This window comes from Sphaerodactylus townsendi, linkage group LG04 (assembly GCF_021028975.2).
Source record: "Sphaerodactylus townsendi isolate TG3544 linkage group LG04, MPM_Stown_v2.3, whole genome shotgun sequence".
In the NCBI taxonomy this organism is placed as follows: domain Eukaryota; kingdom Metazoa; phylum Chordata; class Lepidosauria; order Squamata; family Sphaerodactylidae; genus Sphaerodactylus; species Sphaerodactylus townsendi.
In genome coordinates this window covers 88,378,612-88,397,513 of record NC_059428.1, presented here as the reverse complement: position 1 = coordinate 88,397,513, position 18,902 = coordinate 88,378,612, and the positions used below count along the sequence as shown (strand labels likewise).

At 40.6% G+C, this 18,902-nt stretch overlaps 1 protein-coding gene across 2 annotated transcripts in view; it reads right to left on the bottom strand.

Annotated features, from left to right (window-relative positions):
* Positions 1-18,902, bottom strand: part of ANOS1 (anosmin 1) — a 117,026-nt gene that overhangs the window by 12,676 nt on the left and 85,448 nt on the right. Inside the window, exons 6-9 of one of the 2 annotated variants that reach the window (XM_048493915.1) lie at positions 16,044-16,173; positions 9,358-9,563; positions 8,478-8,625; positions 4,661-4,816 (exon numbers count right to left, since the gene is read on the bottom strand). In XM_048493915.1, coding sequence (XP_048349872.1) covers positions 4,661-4,816; positions 8,478-8,625; positions 9,358-9,563; positions 16,044-16,173 — 640 coding nt within the window. The remainder of the gene's footprint in view (positions 1-4,660; positions 4,817-8,477; positions 8,626-9,357; positions 9,564-16,043; positions 16,174-18,902) is intronic. The other variant, XM_048493916.1, reaches the window with a different exon arrangement.

The following is an 18,902-nucleotide window of genomic DNA, read 5'->3' as shown; positions in this document are numbered from 1 at the left end:
TGTTAATGTACTCCACGAAACAGGCGTACACTGGGGAACCTCTGCCATATGGTGCGCTGATGTGTGGTGGCAATAGAAAAGTCAGATATACTGCGTTGGATCTCGCAGAAAAGGGATTAGGAGAGGTCTCTGTCTCCCCACAGATTTATCCCTTCATTCTGATTGTGTATTGTAGGGGTGGGTGGGTGACTCCTAGCACCTAGAATCAGCCTTTCAAAATGCTTTTAGGCTGCAACAGGCATGGGGTGGCAAGAAAATTCTCCTCTGCTGACAGAAGTGGTATGTCAGTAATGATTTGCCACAAGATCAAGTCAACATTTTCTAGATGTTCTCAGTAAATATTTTGGGAGAGCACTTATCCACTGTCTTATAGTTTACAGTGGTATTACAAATGGATGAGGTGCCACTGTTCAGATGTTTGGCCAGTGTTCTGTAGGCAGATATTCACTGAATCACCCTTTTGTAATTCCCAACAAAAAGATCTCTGGTAGCAAAGTCGGTTTAAGACTTTTATGAACCACAGTAAAAATAGATTGTACTATTTCGAGACTGTACTGAGTGAGAATAATGCAAATATGCATGATGTAAGCGGCTTTATCCCATAGCCCTAATGCTTAATTAGCTGCTCAATTAACTTCAGTACAAGTATTGCTTGTTCAATTGTGCTCTGGTGGCAGCTACACTAATGAAAGTGACAAGTAAATCAGGCATATTACGAGAAATCAAATAGTTACCCTAAACCCATTTATGTATTTACATGTCACTGTTGTTGAATCAACTAAGAAGGGGTTCAGCAACCTTTACCACCCAAAGAGCCATTTGGACCCAAAGATCTACTGAGCCAGAGTTTGGCCCCTCCAGTCACCTTTCCTGGAGGGACACGCCCATTCTACCCTCCGACCTCCAGGCCATGCGGAGCCGCAGTATAAGGCTGAAAGAGCCGCATGCGGCTCCAGAGCCGCGGGTTGCAGACCCCTGAACTAAGATATTTTACTTAAAGTAAAATATAGGGCACAAGAGGTATGCTTTCAAAATGTGGCACTAATTCTACACTAGAATTTTCAGTGGATCTAAATATTAGGATATGTTCCTTCATCTAGCAACCAACTGAAAGCACAAAGGCTCTGAATCTTAGCCTTAGTAACAGCCAAAAGAATATTCTTCAGAAGTAGAAAACACTAGCCATGAAGCACTGTTAGACTTTCCAATGAAAGAAAAAGTTGCCTTTAATGAACGCCAAATCATAAGTGTGTAGACTTGTTTAGGTTGCATGCCATATGGGATTTGCTGGCCACTTCAGAGCTGAGCATAAATTTCTGGAACTGTCTTCAGTTGGCTGTGAGAGAGTCTTTTTTTATGTTTCATACAGTATCAGAGAACTTAAGCTTTTTAAAATAGATTTGGTTAATATAAACCAGGGGTCTGCAACCTGCGGCTCTCCAGATGTTCATGGACTACAAATTCTGTCAGCCCCTGCCAGCATGGCCAATTGGCCGTTTTGGTAGGGGCTGATGGGAATTGTAGTTCATGAACATCTGGAGAGCGGCAAGTGGCAGACCCCTGGTGTAGACTCTTAAGGTTGTAACTCAGAGGCAGGTATGAAACCAGCAGCAGTGTTGATGAAGTTCAGAGCCAGGGTGGGCTCAGAGCAAGTTCTGCTATGGCAGTTGCTAGCAGCAACTCCTTAACAGCACCTCAACACTAGCCTCAGCGCGGATGCTGAAGTTCTGAAGGACCAGTAGACCAGGAAACCAAGTACTATCTCAAGTAGCTCAGAGTGTAAGTTTTCTTCTTATATTGTGTAAAATATTGTTTTCCTTATGTTCTGTATACATATTAATGCAAAGAAGTACATTGGGTGGCAACTTTCACCAATATGCTCTTCTTTAATAAGAATATACATATAGGTTTTCAAAAATAATCCTAGCTCCACAGGAATGCAAAGAGTCTTGCAGTATTTCTAATACACTAAAGCCATTGCAACTAAAAGTCTAACTTTAGGAGGACATACCTCAATTTTATTTTGCCAGTTCACAGAGGTGCCACGTCTCAGTCTTCAAAGATGGAAGACTACTACTAAACCCACTTATGAGCCAGGAATCTTATCAGGTTTCTTGCCCTTAATTTCAATGTAACTTTTACATAGGAATACACAGAAAAGAATTTCACCTCAGAATTGAAAATGTGCATAGATCTCTTAGGAAGGATTTCTGGATAACAGATTTTCCCACCCTCCTATTTCCTGTTAATCATTTTCCCCCCTGATAATCTCACTACTGATTTATGCCCAGCTTCTCTCTGAAGACTAGATTTCAGAACCCAACATAATGTCCAACAAACTACCAGAACACATTGAATATCAACAATTAAATACAGTTAGTGGCTCATTTAAACTGTTTGGCTTGCATAATTTCATGAACTGCTGTTAAGCCAGAAACCTGACTCCCTCGCTGCTGCAAACTATTCCAAAATCCAAGAGCAGCAATAGAAATGCACCAAATCTGGGCTGAAAGAGATTTCTCTCCTTTACAGGAAGGCACCATTAATAAAGTGTGGGAAGTCTTTCATTCCCAAAATAATATGTTCTACAAATATTGCTCCATGGTAACAATTTCATGTGAAGTCTTTTAAAGAAAAATACTTCTTTTGAAAAGGATGTTCATTACAGCAGCCCAACACAGCTGGGTACTTTCAGTTAACTTTGTTGCTGACAATGGTAAGCCAACATCTACACATTTCCATGGACTTATTCCAATACCTTGTAACTTTTGTATGTACTTGACTTCTCACTCTATTCTGTGCAGATTGCATACCACCTTAGTTCCTTTTGTGTCAAGGGGCCTAGAATCCTTTTAAAATAGTAATGTATCACAATTGCTAACTACACAGTGGGGAAAAAAAACTTTAAAAAACAAGAGAAGCAATTTCCCATTTAAAAATCCTAACAACAGTAACAGAGGAAAGGTCTTTAAAATTTTGCATCCAAATACAGTAGCCTCAATTCCCCCTTCTTCAAATGGCAGGAAGGAGAGGGTGATGTGAAACCTTTATTTTAGCAATTTCAGTCCTGCACGAGACCCCGAATGTCACATGTAGTTAATCTTGTTTGAATACGCATCAATTTTTGGCAGTAGCCTGTTACACATACCATTATCAGCGCCAAGGAGTTAAAATGATTTGTTTGAACAAGTTAAACTGACCTGCATAAATAGCATATAATTTCAAATTTTATACAGCTAAAATGGCAAGAAAATCCAACCACAAACAATTTTTCTTTTCATTGATAGAACATGAATTCACACTCATTGCAAGATCTATAGATCTTTCCCTAACCCCTCAGTCAAAAGGAGCAAATGAAAGACATATTTTCCATTTCCAAAACAAGAAGCCATTGTCTTCATCTAAATACTATACACTTCTATGATAATTGTCCTAAGAAAACAGAACATTTCCAGCCTGCTTTATATTACCTCGAGACATATTCACATCCAGAAGTGCATACACTTTTGCTTTTAGGGAAACAGCATTTTATTTAAAAAATTTATTTTAAAACAAGACGTTTTAAACAAATTATGTATTACATTCCCTAGACTTGTTCAATGTGGCATATTGGATAAGTGGTAGATTTGGACAGGACAGCAGCGTTTTGCCTGTCTCATCTTATATTAGCAGAGTTACGATGGCTTCTAAAGTGATAACTTATTCCTTCATTGGTGAAATAATTTATTTTCTATGCTTGAATTCCCTCCCACACAGACAGCATTCTGTTGACAGGGGAACTGATGCTTTGGTGTGTAGGCAGCACTCCCACACTGAAGACCTGCAGGATTCTCATTCTTATGCCAGGGGAGCATTCAGAATTGCTGCCTTTATGCGCAAGGAATGTCCAAGAGTTATAGCTGTAACTTCTCAAAACTGGATCTGGAGAAGCAACAAGTCTGCCTGTGCCTTGATGAAGGTGGAACATTTGGAGGATCTTCAAAAGATCCACTTCAAAGAATGCTTATATCTCTCAACAGATCCTGGGCTTTATTCAGGATTATGTTCCTTCTAATCAGCTAATCTAGGCTCACTATACCTAGAGATTTTGCCTCTTTGTTATCAACTGAATATGCACTTATCCAGTCAGAAATGATGATAGCACATTTTCTTTTAGCTAATTTCCCCCTCCCTCCATGTCAAAGTCTCCTGAGAGTCTGAGTGAGCAGGAAAATATTGTCAGTACTACCTTATTTTTGGAATTGGTACTTTCATTCACAGCAATTCTATAGACTTTATACTCCTAACTTTTTTAATTTATTGACATTTATGTGCCCTTCAGCATGTGCAATTGGAACGGTTTCAGTACAGTCTTATCTACTAATTATCAAGCTTCGATTACACTCTGAGGAAACATAACAAATTGAGCATTGGACCCATTCACATAAGGAGTCGTCTGGAAATGTATCTGATACCAACAGTGCACTTAAAAGGTGGTTCTGTCAACTGCATTATGTTACTTCATTTATGACAATCTCACAACAAAAATCTATGCTTTGGACTTCTGCTAGGATCACAACAAAGATTCTTCTATATTTGGTCCCCACGGAGACTAGAAAAATACTCAGAGTTCTGCCATCCTAAGTACATTTATGCAAGTCAGTAGAGAATTGTAACAAACCTTCTGTCTTTTTCCAATAAACTTTCACCTGAAGCTCTTCATCTTGATAGAAAGGTACTCCAATTTCAAGAAGACGAGTGGGTCTTCTTCCTTTGAAGGATGGAAGAGCATCAGTTAATCCATTCTTTGCTTTCATAACTGTAGATACATGTTCTTCTGCAAGACAAAACATAGCCAAGAGGTTTTCTTCTCACACAGACTCTTATAATGTTATTAAATTAACTAAAAAGTCTGCAAATACTTTCAATGAAATGCATTTATTTACTTACTTCATTTATGCCCCACTGTTCTCCTTGAAAGAAACCAAAGCAGCAAATGACAAAGTAGGATCTAAGGAAATGTACTTATATGCTAATTTTTAATGTAATTATAGTTCTCATAGCATTTTGGATAGGCAGAATGACAGTTAAAGTAGAACTCCTTTTATTTGAATGGGCTAAGAATATAGAAGAGCCACAGTGGGGAACACTGCATAAATATACAAAATATCCTCATATAAAAATTTGCAGAAGCAGTTTAGGCCCAGTATAGAGATCTGTCTTATGGCTATAGTTATGCATAGGATAAAAGAGGTTTTCCCACTTTTCAGTGCAACTAATGATATTAAATCAAGTATGGCTACAATTTACAGCTAGACTTTGCACAGTTGCACAGAAATTATGAACTAAATAAACCTAAATATTACAGTATCATAGGAGATTTATTTTCTTTGTCAAATGTACACACAAAAGTAATCCATAGAAGACTGGAATATGTGTATTAAAGTGCTGTTAAGATTATGGTGACCCAACAGCAGAGGCGTAGTTGGGCCAAACTGCGCCCGGTGCGCAGTCTATATTTTCCACTCCCTCGCCCCCTTACGGTGCCCCACCCACCCCCATGGCACCCCCCTCCCGTGCGGCGCCCCCCTTCCCATATTTACCTTTGTTCCTTTCTTTTTCCTAGAACTTGTTCAGGCTGAAAAAAAGGCCTATTCACATTTCAGGCTTAAAAATGGCCTGATGAGAACTATACTTCCCAGGAGACCTTGTGAGCCCCAAGGTCTCCTGGGAACTGTAGTTCCTCAGGCCGTTTTTAGCCTGTACTGTGAACAGGCCTTTTTTTCAGTCTGAAAAAGTTCTTAGGAACTAAGGTAAGTGTGGGAAGTGGGGTGGGGGCACTGCAAGGGGGTGCCGTGGGGGGAGGGGCCTGGGGTGATTTTCCATACCCCCCAGGCATGCGCCTGGTGCACGGCGCACCGCCCTGTCCCCTTGTAGCTCCGCCACTGCCCAACAGAATTTGCAAGGCAGTTGATTAAGTAGAAGTAGTTTCCACTGTCTTCCCTAAAAAGTCTTCCTTGGTAATCTCCCATCCAAGCACTAACTCTGATAAGCTTTCAATATCTGATGCAATCAGGCTTTACCATACTACTTCATGTCCTAGATCACTCTATTTCTATAGGCAAAGCGATAATGAATTCACAAACTTCAAAAACACAATTCACAATACTTGGATAGCTGGTACACGGAAATGGCATTTACAGAAAACAAAAGCAGTAATTCGTAAAATAAAGATCAACTAAATGGAGAAAAATCTGTAAAATATCTGAGAAAATATTAAAAAGATAAAGTAGACTTCAAGCCTTGCTGTTTTCAAAGGAACAGGGGAAAGACTAGATAATCCTAAATTACTGGTTTTAAAATTAGAGACAGTGGTGAAAAAAAGAATGAATTGTCTGTTTCTTTCATGGCAGGAAAGAAGAGACAAAGATTTGAGTTAGGTATAAATTAGGTATAAATTTGCCACAAAAGAATGAATTGGTTGGTTTAATAATTTAAACCAAATTTCTATTCAGGAAGACGCAACAACAAAATCACCTAATCCAAACTAAGATGCATAGCAAATTTTCATATACAGTCTTGTTGGGAAGTTCACCTTAAATACCCTCGTCCCAGTAGTCCTGCTATTTGGGGCAGAGATCCACCCTTTCTACCTGTCTGGAATCACTAACGTGTTGAAGCAGCCATATATTTAGGCCAGAACTGAAAATTACAAAACTATCCATGGTTACCAATAAGCCAGGTTTTCAGTCCCTGTATTTAGTATTTTTCCCAATTACCAATCTAAAAAAAAATTAAAATCCACTAACAATAAGGAAAAGGCAATCAAAGATGAAGCAAATAGCATACTTCATGGAAACATAATTCAGGTTTTTTTTATAAGTTGAAAAAAGAACAAGAGGTTAAGAGTCAAGAAAAGATTAGACTATGCCCCAATTTATCTTCTATGGCAATGTAAAGAAAATGTGCACTTGAAGAAAATTCTAACTAATAAAAACACAAAACTCACATAAGGAGATTAACATAACCTTATTCCTTGACAGATCTAAATTGAGGAAAGACCTTGTCTGAGAGCTAATGCTAGTCAGAACTGATAATATTAAACCAGGTGGACCAATGGTCTCATGCAGCTTCTTATATACGGTGTGTCTCCACAATAAAAACCATGCTCAATTTAGTTGTATATGCATTCATTCAAGGCAATGTACACAGGAACATGGGTAACGGATTTCAGGAAAAGATTTCTCCCTTGAGATTCTGACATGTTCTGTCAGATTAAATAATATCAGGCAAGTTCATGTCAGCTTCTTTGGAGTAATTTGGGTAGTATTGTTAGGTTGTCTTTTTGTAGCAGTTATAGTAATAGTTTACTGTTAATACATTGATATAGTGTTAAGGTATCAATAGATTGTTAATGTATTGCTATTAATGTATGGATATATTTTAATGTATTGATATATTGGTGTTTTGTTATATTGATGCACTGATAATGTATTGTATGGATTTAGTATTGACATGTATTGATATGTATTTATGTAGTTCTGCTGTTATTGTTACTGGCAAATAGTTAGGCTTGATGTTTTAAGTCGCTATCTGTATTTGTTTCTTATTTTTTAGATTCATGTATTCTATTCGCATTTACTCTGTTTTAATGTATATTGTTTTGCTATGTTGTTAGTCACCCTCAGCCCTGCGGGGATAGGGCGGGGTATAAATCAAAATACAAATACAAGATAAACAAAAGCTATGCCTCAGACAAGCAGTGTAATCCAGGGGAGGAGGTAGTTGCCCTGAAGACAGCACAACCGCAGCATAGTTGCACCACCTCCTGAGAGGCTCCACAGCTAGCAATCTGACACTGATGCTCCTCCTTCCCCAGTAAAAGTGATCTATGAAACACAACGGACTGTGCCGCTGTTTTTTCCAGCATAAGTTTGTGCTGGCAAATTGGGCTGTACCCTGGCTGAAAAAGCTCAGGAAGTTGACTAAAGCTGAACCTGCCCCCAGGATCACCTTCTTCAGCTGTGGCTGCCCTGTCTCCCAGGCATCATGCTGCAGAGTGGATCCCCAGCACTGGCATGAGTTCCCTGGCACCTGTGTAAGTGCTCCTTATGCCGGCACAAAGAGCATGAATTAGCAGCACTGAGGATCTGTTCTTTAAAGCCTTTCAAGTGCTAAAAATTTTAAACCTGCATGTACAACAGCACCAATTTTTGTTTCTCCTTCTGAATTTCTGATGAATTTATTCACAGTGGACTAATGGATAAATCATACACTACATACTCACTCATACCCTTAAAGACACCAAGGCTATAGTCAAACTATACTAGTCAAACTCTTGTTTTAAAAAGAGATGTTTGGACACATATTAAAGCAAGCAAGCAATAGAAATGTCATTCAAGCATGTAGCATACTTTGTCATTAATCACATTCCTATCTGAATATTTTTTTGTTAAACACAGGTAAAAAAATACAGCATTTTTGAACATATAACTTACTGCTATTAACAGCTGTCTGAGTAGAACTGAAGTAAAGAGAAACCTTGGCACTTTTCAGGCGAACTTGACCCCAGTATGTAACTGCCTGAAGTTCAACCATGTAGTTACTGTTGGGCTGGAGTCCTTCCAAGACTACGTAATTCTGAGACTACAATTGAACAAAGCATACACACACATATAAATATATAGATTAGTTAGGCAAAGGTGTACATTTGGGACATGGGGGAACTCATGTCCTCGGGCGCATGCTTTTCAGTCATGTGGGGGGCACCTCCGGCACCCCCCATGTGGCTGAAAGGTTGATGTCAGTGCCCTGTCCCCAGACTCCAGGGATGAGGGGGAGCTCTGCTTCATGCCCTCTGCCCCCCACTCCCCTAGACTCCCTGGAGCCCTGCTGCTGCTCTCCCCAGACCCTGGGAAGAGAGCACTTTCCAGCCTCCGGGACGTACATTTATAACACCCATTTGCACAGGGGGTAAATATATATGGTAGGTATTAATACTATACATGCACATACTACAACATGCCATAGCAAATCTGAGTCAAAAACAGTATTGGGAATAGTTTTCATAGTTTAATAATATTTGTGTATGTCAATTCTGTCTTGAAGATATGCAAACTGAGGAACAGGTTCACTTTTCACACATCTTGCTAGTCTATAAGGTGCCACTGAGCTGTTTAATCTATCTTGTCTCATACTTTTAAGGGCAACTCTGCACACCTAGTCGAAAAGAATTTTGAATTCATCTGGTTCAGAAAAGAATTGCAAGATAACTAAAGACCAATAATATGAAATTAAATTTAAAAAATGACAATAAATGTCTTTTAAAAGTGCACATAGACATGCACATGGTTTTATTCTTTTTAAAAACTTTATTACCCCATCTGTTGTCTTCCTTCTCTTCTTTTTAGCAGGAACAAGAGACTTGCTGTTAACAGTCCAGCTCCAGAACACTTTGTAGTGATGGACTGGGATATCAGGTTCATCAGGGAGATCCCAAACAATCCTTGCACTAACAGTTCCATCACTGTTTGCAGTTGAATTGGAAATGCGGAGATTGGATGGGGCAGGAGGAGCTGATGGGTCTGATGACAAAAAGCAAAAAAAGGTCCTGACAATGTTGCTCCATGGAACTACTGCTCCTATCTGTCTGTCTGTCTGTCTGTGTCTGTCTGTCTGTCTGTCTGTCAATTATTATTACGATCATTGAACAACATAGACCAGCATAACAAAGATAAGATATTCACAATTAAAAGGAGAAAACATATATTGCACATATTTCAGCATCTGAATTACAGAATGGGGAACAAGGCAGAGAATTTTTTGTGAATTACATCATGAATCTTTCAAGTGTAAATTGTCAATATAACATTCAGTCAGAACTTGAGCCCCTCGGGGATAGGGCGGTATATTAAATTAAATAAATAAATAAACAAACAAACAAACTTAAAAACTGCACCATTCTGCATTCACTGACTAACATTATTCAATTTAATACGGGCTATCATGTACCAACAATGTCCAGGTCCAAGCCTGGCCCCCAATGCGAGACCTCACCCTGATGTGTTTCCGCTGGACCTGTGGAGCCCCGGCAGCACCTGATTATCCAGGACGTTCTCAGGTCCCTAGCCCCCACAACGCGGCAGGCATACCAACATGCTGTGTCTGCCTTCCTGGTCTTCTTGGCCCCTTATGCCCCTCACGTTTTCACCCCGTTCGCAGAGAAGGTGGTCCTTCACTACCTGAAACACCTTCAGGGTGTGGGTCTGGGCTTCCAAGACCTTGCACGTGAACCTAGCTGCCATTTCTTTTTACTGCAAGGCACTGGACGTAGTCAACCCATGTTGCTCTTTCCTTGCTAGGAGAGCTATTGAAGGGTGGAACCGCTTAACACCACATCCCCACGACAGCAGCAGGTCCATTACCCTAGTCATGCAGTCAGCAGTCGAGTATCTGCTCCTCCTTGACAAAGAAAATAAATCTCTAGGGGGCAGGTGTGTCGCCCACCAGGACATTTTGTTTCACCTTCTGGCACTGTATCGGAATGACAGCATCCATCTGTCAGAATGGGGTATGGACCTTTGGTTGCACAACATCAGAGCTACTTTGTGTGATTGGTTTTTGGCTTAGGAAGCTTTGGTAGGAGCAAGGTGGCCTCACTCTTTGGGGGGTTGCACATGGGGACTGATCCATTCAGGGGAGGAGGAGCCTGCATGCTGAAACGAGCCTGTGAACCACATGCCCAGGTGGGGAATGCTGTTGGTTCATGCCCCCTGGAACGAAGGGGAGTTCATCCAGAGGCCAGTACCCAGATACCAAGGTCATTCAGCTGGCATGTGTTGGAGTGCACAAGCTAATCTGGTTCACCAGATAAGCCTCCACAGCTCAAGTAGCAGAGCAGGGAATCAAACCCAGTTCTCCAGATTAGAGTGCACCTGCTCTTAACCACAACATCACGCTAGCCTATGCTGTACCTCTGCTTCCTTTTGCCAGCACACCAATAAAACAGCTGTGGACAAATTTTACCCACGCAATGGGTTTTCTGTGTCTCCTTCTGCATCCTTGGACTGCTTCCACCCCTTCTCGGGTTGCAAACCAGCAAGAGAATTTCAAGTACAGACTTGAAATTCACTATTCTACCAAAACAAAAACAAAAAAACCCAACTAACCAAAGGGCATAGCCAATGTGAAAGTGTGCATTAAAACTAATCAAGAAGTTAAAAAATTCCTATCATCCTACCTTAAGCAGAGACATGAATGAATACTATGGAACTACATTTCGCCAATGATTGCACTTGGTCAAGTGACCTGGAGCAAAGGAAACCTTACCTGGCTTCATAGGCTGTACTGTTTATGTTGTCATAACAACAAAATTCAGGTACTGGGCTGGGGAAACAGTTATGCAGGAGTGGGCACCCTACATGACCCAAAAGGGAGGACCCCTTTAATTGACTCAAATGCAAGAGGTATGTTGGCTACCTCGAGTGGGGGCAGTATGCTGATTATTTATTTTATTTATTTATATTTCAAACTTATAGGCCGCCTCTTCCCCTAGGGGCTCGAGGCGGCTCCCAACATGGCTGTTCTCCGACAGCAACTCCAACAACATAACTTAACACATTTAAAATCCAGCAGCAATCATACACAATTTAAACAGTAAAAACAGTAAAACAGGCGCCCAATCTCAAGGCTAAGAGAGAGGGAAAAAAAAATAATAGAGGAAAGGAAGGAAGGGAGGGAACAGGCGGGCCCAGATGGAATCAGCAGTGGGCCCAACCGAGATGACAGGAGATGGAAAATGGCAGCCTCAGTTTTGATTCCGATGTTTCAGTGGGGGGCAGTAAAACTGCGGCCAGCCTCTCCAAAGGCCCGGTGGAATAGTTCTGTTTTGCAGGCCCTGCGGAACTCACCAAGGTCCCGCAGGGCCCGGACTGATGGAGGTAGAGCATTCCACCAGGCAGGGGCCAGAGCCGTAAAGGCCCTGGCCCGGGTCGAGGCCAGCTGCATCGTCGCGGGGCTAGGGGTCACCAGCAGTTCTGCCACCGCTGAACGTAGTGGCCTATGTGGGACATAAGGGGTGATGCGGTCCCATAGGTATGAGGGCCCCATGCCGTGTAAGGCCTTAAAGGTTATTACCAACACCTTGAAGACGATCCGGAATTCCACTGGGAGCCAGTGCAGACGGCATAGCACAGGGGTGATATGGTCTGAATAATCACCACCTGTCAGAAGCCGTGCCGCTGCATTCTGGACCAGCTTCAACTTCCGGATCAATTGCAAGAGAAGGCCCGCGTAAAGCGAGTTACAGTAATCCAACCTCGAGGTGACCGTCGCATGGATCACAGTGGCCAGGTCGGGCCGGGAGAGATAGGGAGCCAACCGCCACGCCTGGCGAAGATGAAAAAACGCAACCTGGGTTACATGGGCCACCTGGCTCTCCATTGACAAGGCAGAGTCCAGGCGGACCCCCAGGCTGCGGGCCAGGGATGTCGGGGCCAGAGCGACCCCTTCCAAAATAGGCAGCTGAAGTTCCCTCGGTCTCTCCCCCCATTACAGGCATTACAGGCATTAACACAGACATTACAGGCATTAACACCAGTATTCATCATTCCTTGCCTTATAGCTAGTTCTTTTTTTTTTCTGGTTACCCCCAACAGGTGGGAGAGAGATTCACTGCCAGCAGTTGGACTGACTGTGGTAGCTTCTGTTCTCCACCCATGCTGTGCCAAGAACTGCAGAATTTGTCATCCATATAGCTAAGGTCTTATTTCCAAATTCTGGTGTTCTGTGTCATTCTTTTAACTATTTCTCCAGCCTGGTATCTACATAAGGTATATACATTTAAAAACATTCTGGCTAGAGTAAAATATTTTGCTAATGATTACAGTATGCCACTACATTCCAACTGCTATAACAATAGAATTAAAAAAGAAACTTTTATTCATGCTCTAGGCCAAAATAAAACTTCAAGCCAGAATTAAAGCTAGATATGCTACACCAGACATTTGTTCATTTAATGACGAACATTTCACCAGATAATCACCAAGATAAATGGTTTCACAGAAAGAATTCGGTCATTTACAGAGTACAAACTGACACTATTACTAATAAAGTAGACAAGACTTCCTATTTAATGATTAGCAGAGTGAAATAAAGTTATCATATGCCAAAGAGGGAATGTTTCAACTCATCCAACTCAAACTCATTTTGGATAAAATAAACATGTGCATTGGAGTTTGTTTCACTTTTTTATTTGTTATTAATTCTAAAAGGAATTGTATAATTACTGAGTTTTGTATGGTTTTGTTTCATCTCTTCATCTCATAATTTCTCTTGTTATTTTTGTTTCATTCCCATAACAGTATTTCCTTATTATTTCCCATTGGTTTAAATGGAAGACTACCACTATCACCCAATTTCTTGGGTCTATACTTTCATGATTTTCAGCCAAATTGGGCAAAACTTGGCGGGTGGGTGTAGTATTCCCCAAGGACACCCACATCGCCAAATTTCAGACAGAAAAAGGAGCTCTGCTTTTTGAGACAATGAAAGGCATCCAGATATAACATCAAAATTTATGGCCCAAGTGATAGGAAAGAATTCAAACGACATCACAGAGGGCACTGCAAACACTTTGTTTGAAGAACAGTGCACAAGGATGAGATCAATTGACATGGCAAGAGCATTTTGTGGCATCTGAGGGTAAGGCATCTGAACAAACAAACAGGCAGATGAAGGACAACTTTGAGAGATTTTCTTGGATAGTGGATAAGATTTAGAGAGGAACAGGTAGGCAGGTGAGTGCAAACTGCAAGGAAAAATTTGGCAGAGCAGGACATAAAGAGGAAGGCAAAGTCACATTCCACATCCTTCAGGGTATGGTTACATCACACGTGCGAGTAATCCTAGTGGTTACAGCTTGTAATCTATCGAGAAAGCCGCAGCTTCTCTCCCCTTTTCACTAAGGAACACTGGGCTCTCTCTATATATTAGGAAAATTCAGCCAGCCTCATAGAAGTGAAACCAATAGAGGCAGACCAGAAATAACAAAATAAACCAGAATAAAACAAAAGAAAACCGGGGGGGGGGGGGTATTGTTCAAAGCTTAAAGTGAGAGATTTGTTTCATTTTAATAGTAATTGTAATTATTTAAAACGCCAATTTTTCAAAATGATTGCAATTATTAATGAAAGAAACACACAAGGTTAGAGTAACATAATTTGCAATATAAAATAATGTATAGGTAATTTTATTTACATACACTTTATATCTAAGTAATTATTATGACAATAATCCAAGTAGGGCAAACCTTAGGGGTCATAATCCAATTGTGATGTTTCTATGCTGAAACTAGGAAGGTAAAAAATAGCTTTCCTTACCTGTTGCAAAGCAGAGCAAGAGGTAACTTATCTCTCTATCTTCCCTTCTTTTATCTATCTTTGCTGTGGAAGGTAATGGTTACCTGTATGGTATTTCACTGTGTTAAATGGTCTATTGTGCCACTGTCTTTACACAGCAAATGTTTATTTTCTTCCTCTCACAGAACATAAAGGCAAGGCTAGCAAGGCACGCATAATCATTACTCACTATCTCTACATTCAAAAATGAATACAAACTGGAAGATGGAAGGCATTAATGTATGAACATAATTTGTATGCTGCTGCTTCTGGTTCACTATTGACTAGTTTTGTGATCCTCCTATGTGAAGGAAACAGAAGTATCACCACAGAGGGATATCTGTAATTTATAATCCATTTTGGGTTGCAGATAAATATTTCTTGCCAACAAGAGCTCAACATGACAGATATAGCTCCTCTCACTTCCAGAAAGTAAAATATCTTTAGGTCAAGACTGACATCATAGTCACTGCAAATACGAGTTACTCTACATATTATCTCATCAAGAAATACCCAGCAGACTAAGGTCATGAATTATTTGCCTCTATCCTTAAGCAGGAAATGCTGCTTAAAAACAAATTTCTGTTAATTGCCAATTTACATTTTTATTTTACATTAAGTTCAGATAAGAGTTCTAGAAATATTATGGAGAGAGAACTATTATCTTCCTCTCCACCTACAAGATCGTAGCAAAGTCACTGAGGTTCACAGATAATGCTAAACCAAGGTAAAATAAGATTTCCCAAGTGCTAAGCCAAATTCTGTCCAGATCTTATCTTGAGACTGAGGGTTACTTATATTTAGCAGTTTAGCAATGTATAGTATCAGTTGTTTTCCCACAGAAACCTACTCAGGGAAATGCAATGTGCATTTTATAAACTGAATTTTATTTCAGCGGTAAGTCTCCAGAAAGCAAACAGCAACTTGTGGAAAGTGCAAACATGTATGCAGGAATTTGGATTCCACAAATGTTAGTAACAGGTAATTTGGCTATAGTTCATAATCCTTTCAAGCATTAAGATGAGAGTGTTCTGTTCTTATTTACAACTGGATCGCATACATATCAACTTGGTGAATTGATTTTTTTTCCTGGAGCTTTGATTCATAAATGGTCTCCTGTTTTTTTTAAATCTTAAGATAATCACACCCTATCTAATCAACACTATACAGTGTCTAGCCCCGTAAATCACAAAAAAAGATACTCTTCAGGATTAAAACAGCATGTTCAAAGACTCTGAAATGTTTGTTTGTTTATTCAGCGTCACAACAGAACCCTAATTATTATTATTAATACTGAGTGGAACTGAAAAGGAAGTAATTCATTCTGATGTCCCTTGCAAATAAAATTTCAGTGACATCTTTAAGGCCCCTTTTGCACATGCAGAATAATGCACTTTCAATCTACTTTCACAATTGTTTGCAAGTGGATTTCGCTATTTTGCACAGTAAAATTCAGCTGCAAAGTGCATTGAAAGTGGATTGAAAGTGCATTATTCTGCATGTCCGCAAGGGGCCTAAGATATACATCAACTTCATACAACTACACGCTGAAAACCCATCTGTAAACAATATGTAAACAATATATAAAAATATGTAAAAAATATTAAAAGAATTGGGTTCTATTTCCTGTGGAAACTAGAAAATGAGATGCAGGAAATTAATACAAACCTTTTGAAGAGCGGAAGTGTTTGCTGGGAGCTGTGAAACCTCTTGTTCCATGCACATTAATGGCGGCCACACGAAACTGGTACCACCTGCTGGGCCTAATGTCAGACAATTGTATTCTTTCATCTGTGGTCTGTAGAGAAAAGCATTAAATATATTGAAGATCACTGCATAGTTTGTTTGCTTTATGTTGCTTTCTTTAGGAGGCATGAAAACAGTGTTTTATCATTTATATTCTTGGTAGCCATAAGTATAAGTTGAAACTTGAAGCCCTTTGGGGATGGGGCGGTCTACAAATCTAAAAAATAAATAAAAATAAATAAAATAAACTGTTGGAAGTGAAGGACTTTAATGCTGTTTCCTGCCTTAACCACAGAGGGGTTTTTACTAGTAAGCCAGATCCTAGATAAGGACCTAGGAATTGACACCTTTACTCTATCATGCTGGCACTATCCCTTTGATGTTATACTGGTACTCTCAGGATTTCCTTCCTTCCGGCTCACTCCTTTCTTGTTCTCTAACTTCTTCTACAGCACCATGTGTGTAGAGAGGACAGATGCGGAGTGCATCCATCCCCAACCAGATAGATTAGATTAGATTAGTGAATTTATGTATGTACTTTTCTATCCAGAATGGAGTTCACTAATAAAAACTCTTTTTATTACCGTAGATTAGAAACTATAAATGACTCCGAGTTTTCTTTGTGCCAAGCTCACACACATGTTTGGGATGCTCTGCTGTGTTCCAGCCTCCATGCACTCTGCTTGTAATGCAAAGGTATAATCTCTCCAAAGAAACTTTGTGAATTATTGCATAAAATTCAAAGTGCATTACATTCTCTTGGACTAATTACCACCACTCATACAGTAAAATATATTTACTGATTGTTTTTAACTCTTAAACTAGACTGTTACACTCAACCTAAGAAGTTCTACTCATAAACATAGATAAGTTAAGAATATATATCTACTATCTACCAAGTGGAAATTTGACTCTCTCAAAATAAACCTGAAGAGTTCTGCAAGTAAACACAGAACAGTTAAGAATATATATTTACTATCCACCAGGTGGAGATTTGACTTAGTTTCCTTAGCCCTACCATGTCTAGCTGATGAAGAAAAATCTTTATTAGTTCCACCTTCCATTTCTGTGGAACGATCCCACAGTTTTTGTTGCAACAAACTAATATATTCCATTGGAATCTAGCTGACAGAATGATGACAACTCCATTCTTATTCACCTGTTTGGATCTGGAGTTGGTGTTATGGGCCCTTTGATGGTTTCACTCCTTTCTGTCAAATGATACATTAAAGCCACTTTCAGATTACCGTTCTAAACTGAATGGCATTTACTGTTGGCCCATTTCTGAGTAAATCAGTCCATACATGGAAATTCATACACCTCATTTCAATCTCTAAAGTTGTCTCCAAAGCGCTCTGGCCAATTCAAATAGTGCCACAATTGTTTTCTCAACTTTTTCCACAAAGCATTCTTTTTCAGCTACAGTGACAGGCCTTTCAGTGGTGCTGCTAAAGAACTATCATAGAACTTATCTTAGAACATTGGCTGCCAGTCTGTTTCCAAGTTCAATTCAAAATTCTGGTTATGACCTCCAAAGCTCTTCATGACCTGCGACTAACATATCTGAAGGAATGTCCCTGTAAGCTAACTATAGTCTTTAGGTAATCATCTGTTTACTTTCCCACCACATAGTATGGCCTGCCTGGCAGAGCCTGGGCCTTTTCCATCATGGCTTCTGCTCTGTGGAATTACCTCCCTGAGAAGGTGAGGGGAGTTCCCTCCTTGAAAAACTTCAGGAAGCACTGCAAAGCTTGCTTGTTTGTCAGGGCTCTTGAGAGGGTTTGAATGGTAGCAAAGACGTAGGTAAGGGGGGGCTCTCAGGTTCAACCCCCCGCATTCATGTCTGAAGCTCCGCTCACCCATTTGTGGGTTTTAAAAACATTTTTAGTGTTTTTCAGGTTTGGCCTGCAGGGGGCGCATTGTTTGGGTTAGCAGCACCAAACTTTCAGGGATTGTTTGGGGGACTCTCCTGATGATACTACCCGGGTTTGGTGAGGTTTGGTTCAGGGAGTCCAAAGTTATGGACTCCCAAAGGGGGTGCCCCCATCCTCCATTGTTTCCAATGGGAGATAATAAAAGATGGGGGCTACATCTTTGAGGGTCCATAACTTTGGACACCCTGAACCAAACTTCACCAAACGTGGGATGTATTATCAGGAGAGTCTCTTATTGATACCACCCAGGTTTTGCGAAGTTTGGTCCAGGGGGGCCAAAGCTATGGACTCCCAAAGGGAGTGCCCCCATCCCCCATTGTTTCCAATGGGAGCTAATAGGAGATGGGGGCTACACCTTTGAGGGTCCATAACCTTGGACCCCCTGAACCAAACTTCCCAAAACCTGGGTGGTATCATTAGGAGAGTCTCCTAAAGATACCCTGAAAGTTTTGTGCTGTTAGCTTAACAATTGCACCCCTGACAGCAGGCACCCCCCAAATTCCCCCAGATTCTCCTTTTAAATCCACCCCCTTTGACATGGATTTAAAGGGAGAATCTGAGGTCCTCAGTTTAGAAGAAGAAGAGTTTGGATTTATATCCCCCCTTTCTCTCCCGTAGGAGACTCAAAGGAGTTTACAATCTCCTTGCCCTTCCTCCCTCACAACAAACACCCTGTGAGTTGGGTGGGGCTGAGAGAGCTCCAAAAAGCTGTGACTAGCCCAAGGTCACCCAGCTGGCATGTGTGGGAGTGCACTGGCTAATCTGAATTCCCCTGATAAGCCTCCACAGTTCAAGTGGCAGAGCAGGGAATCAAACCCGGTTCCTCCAGATTAGAATGCCCCTGCTC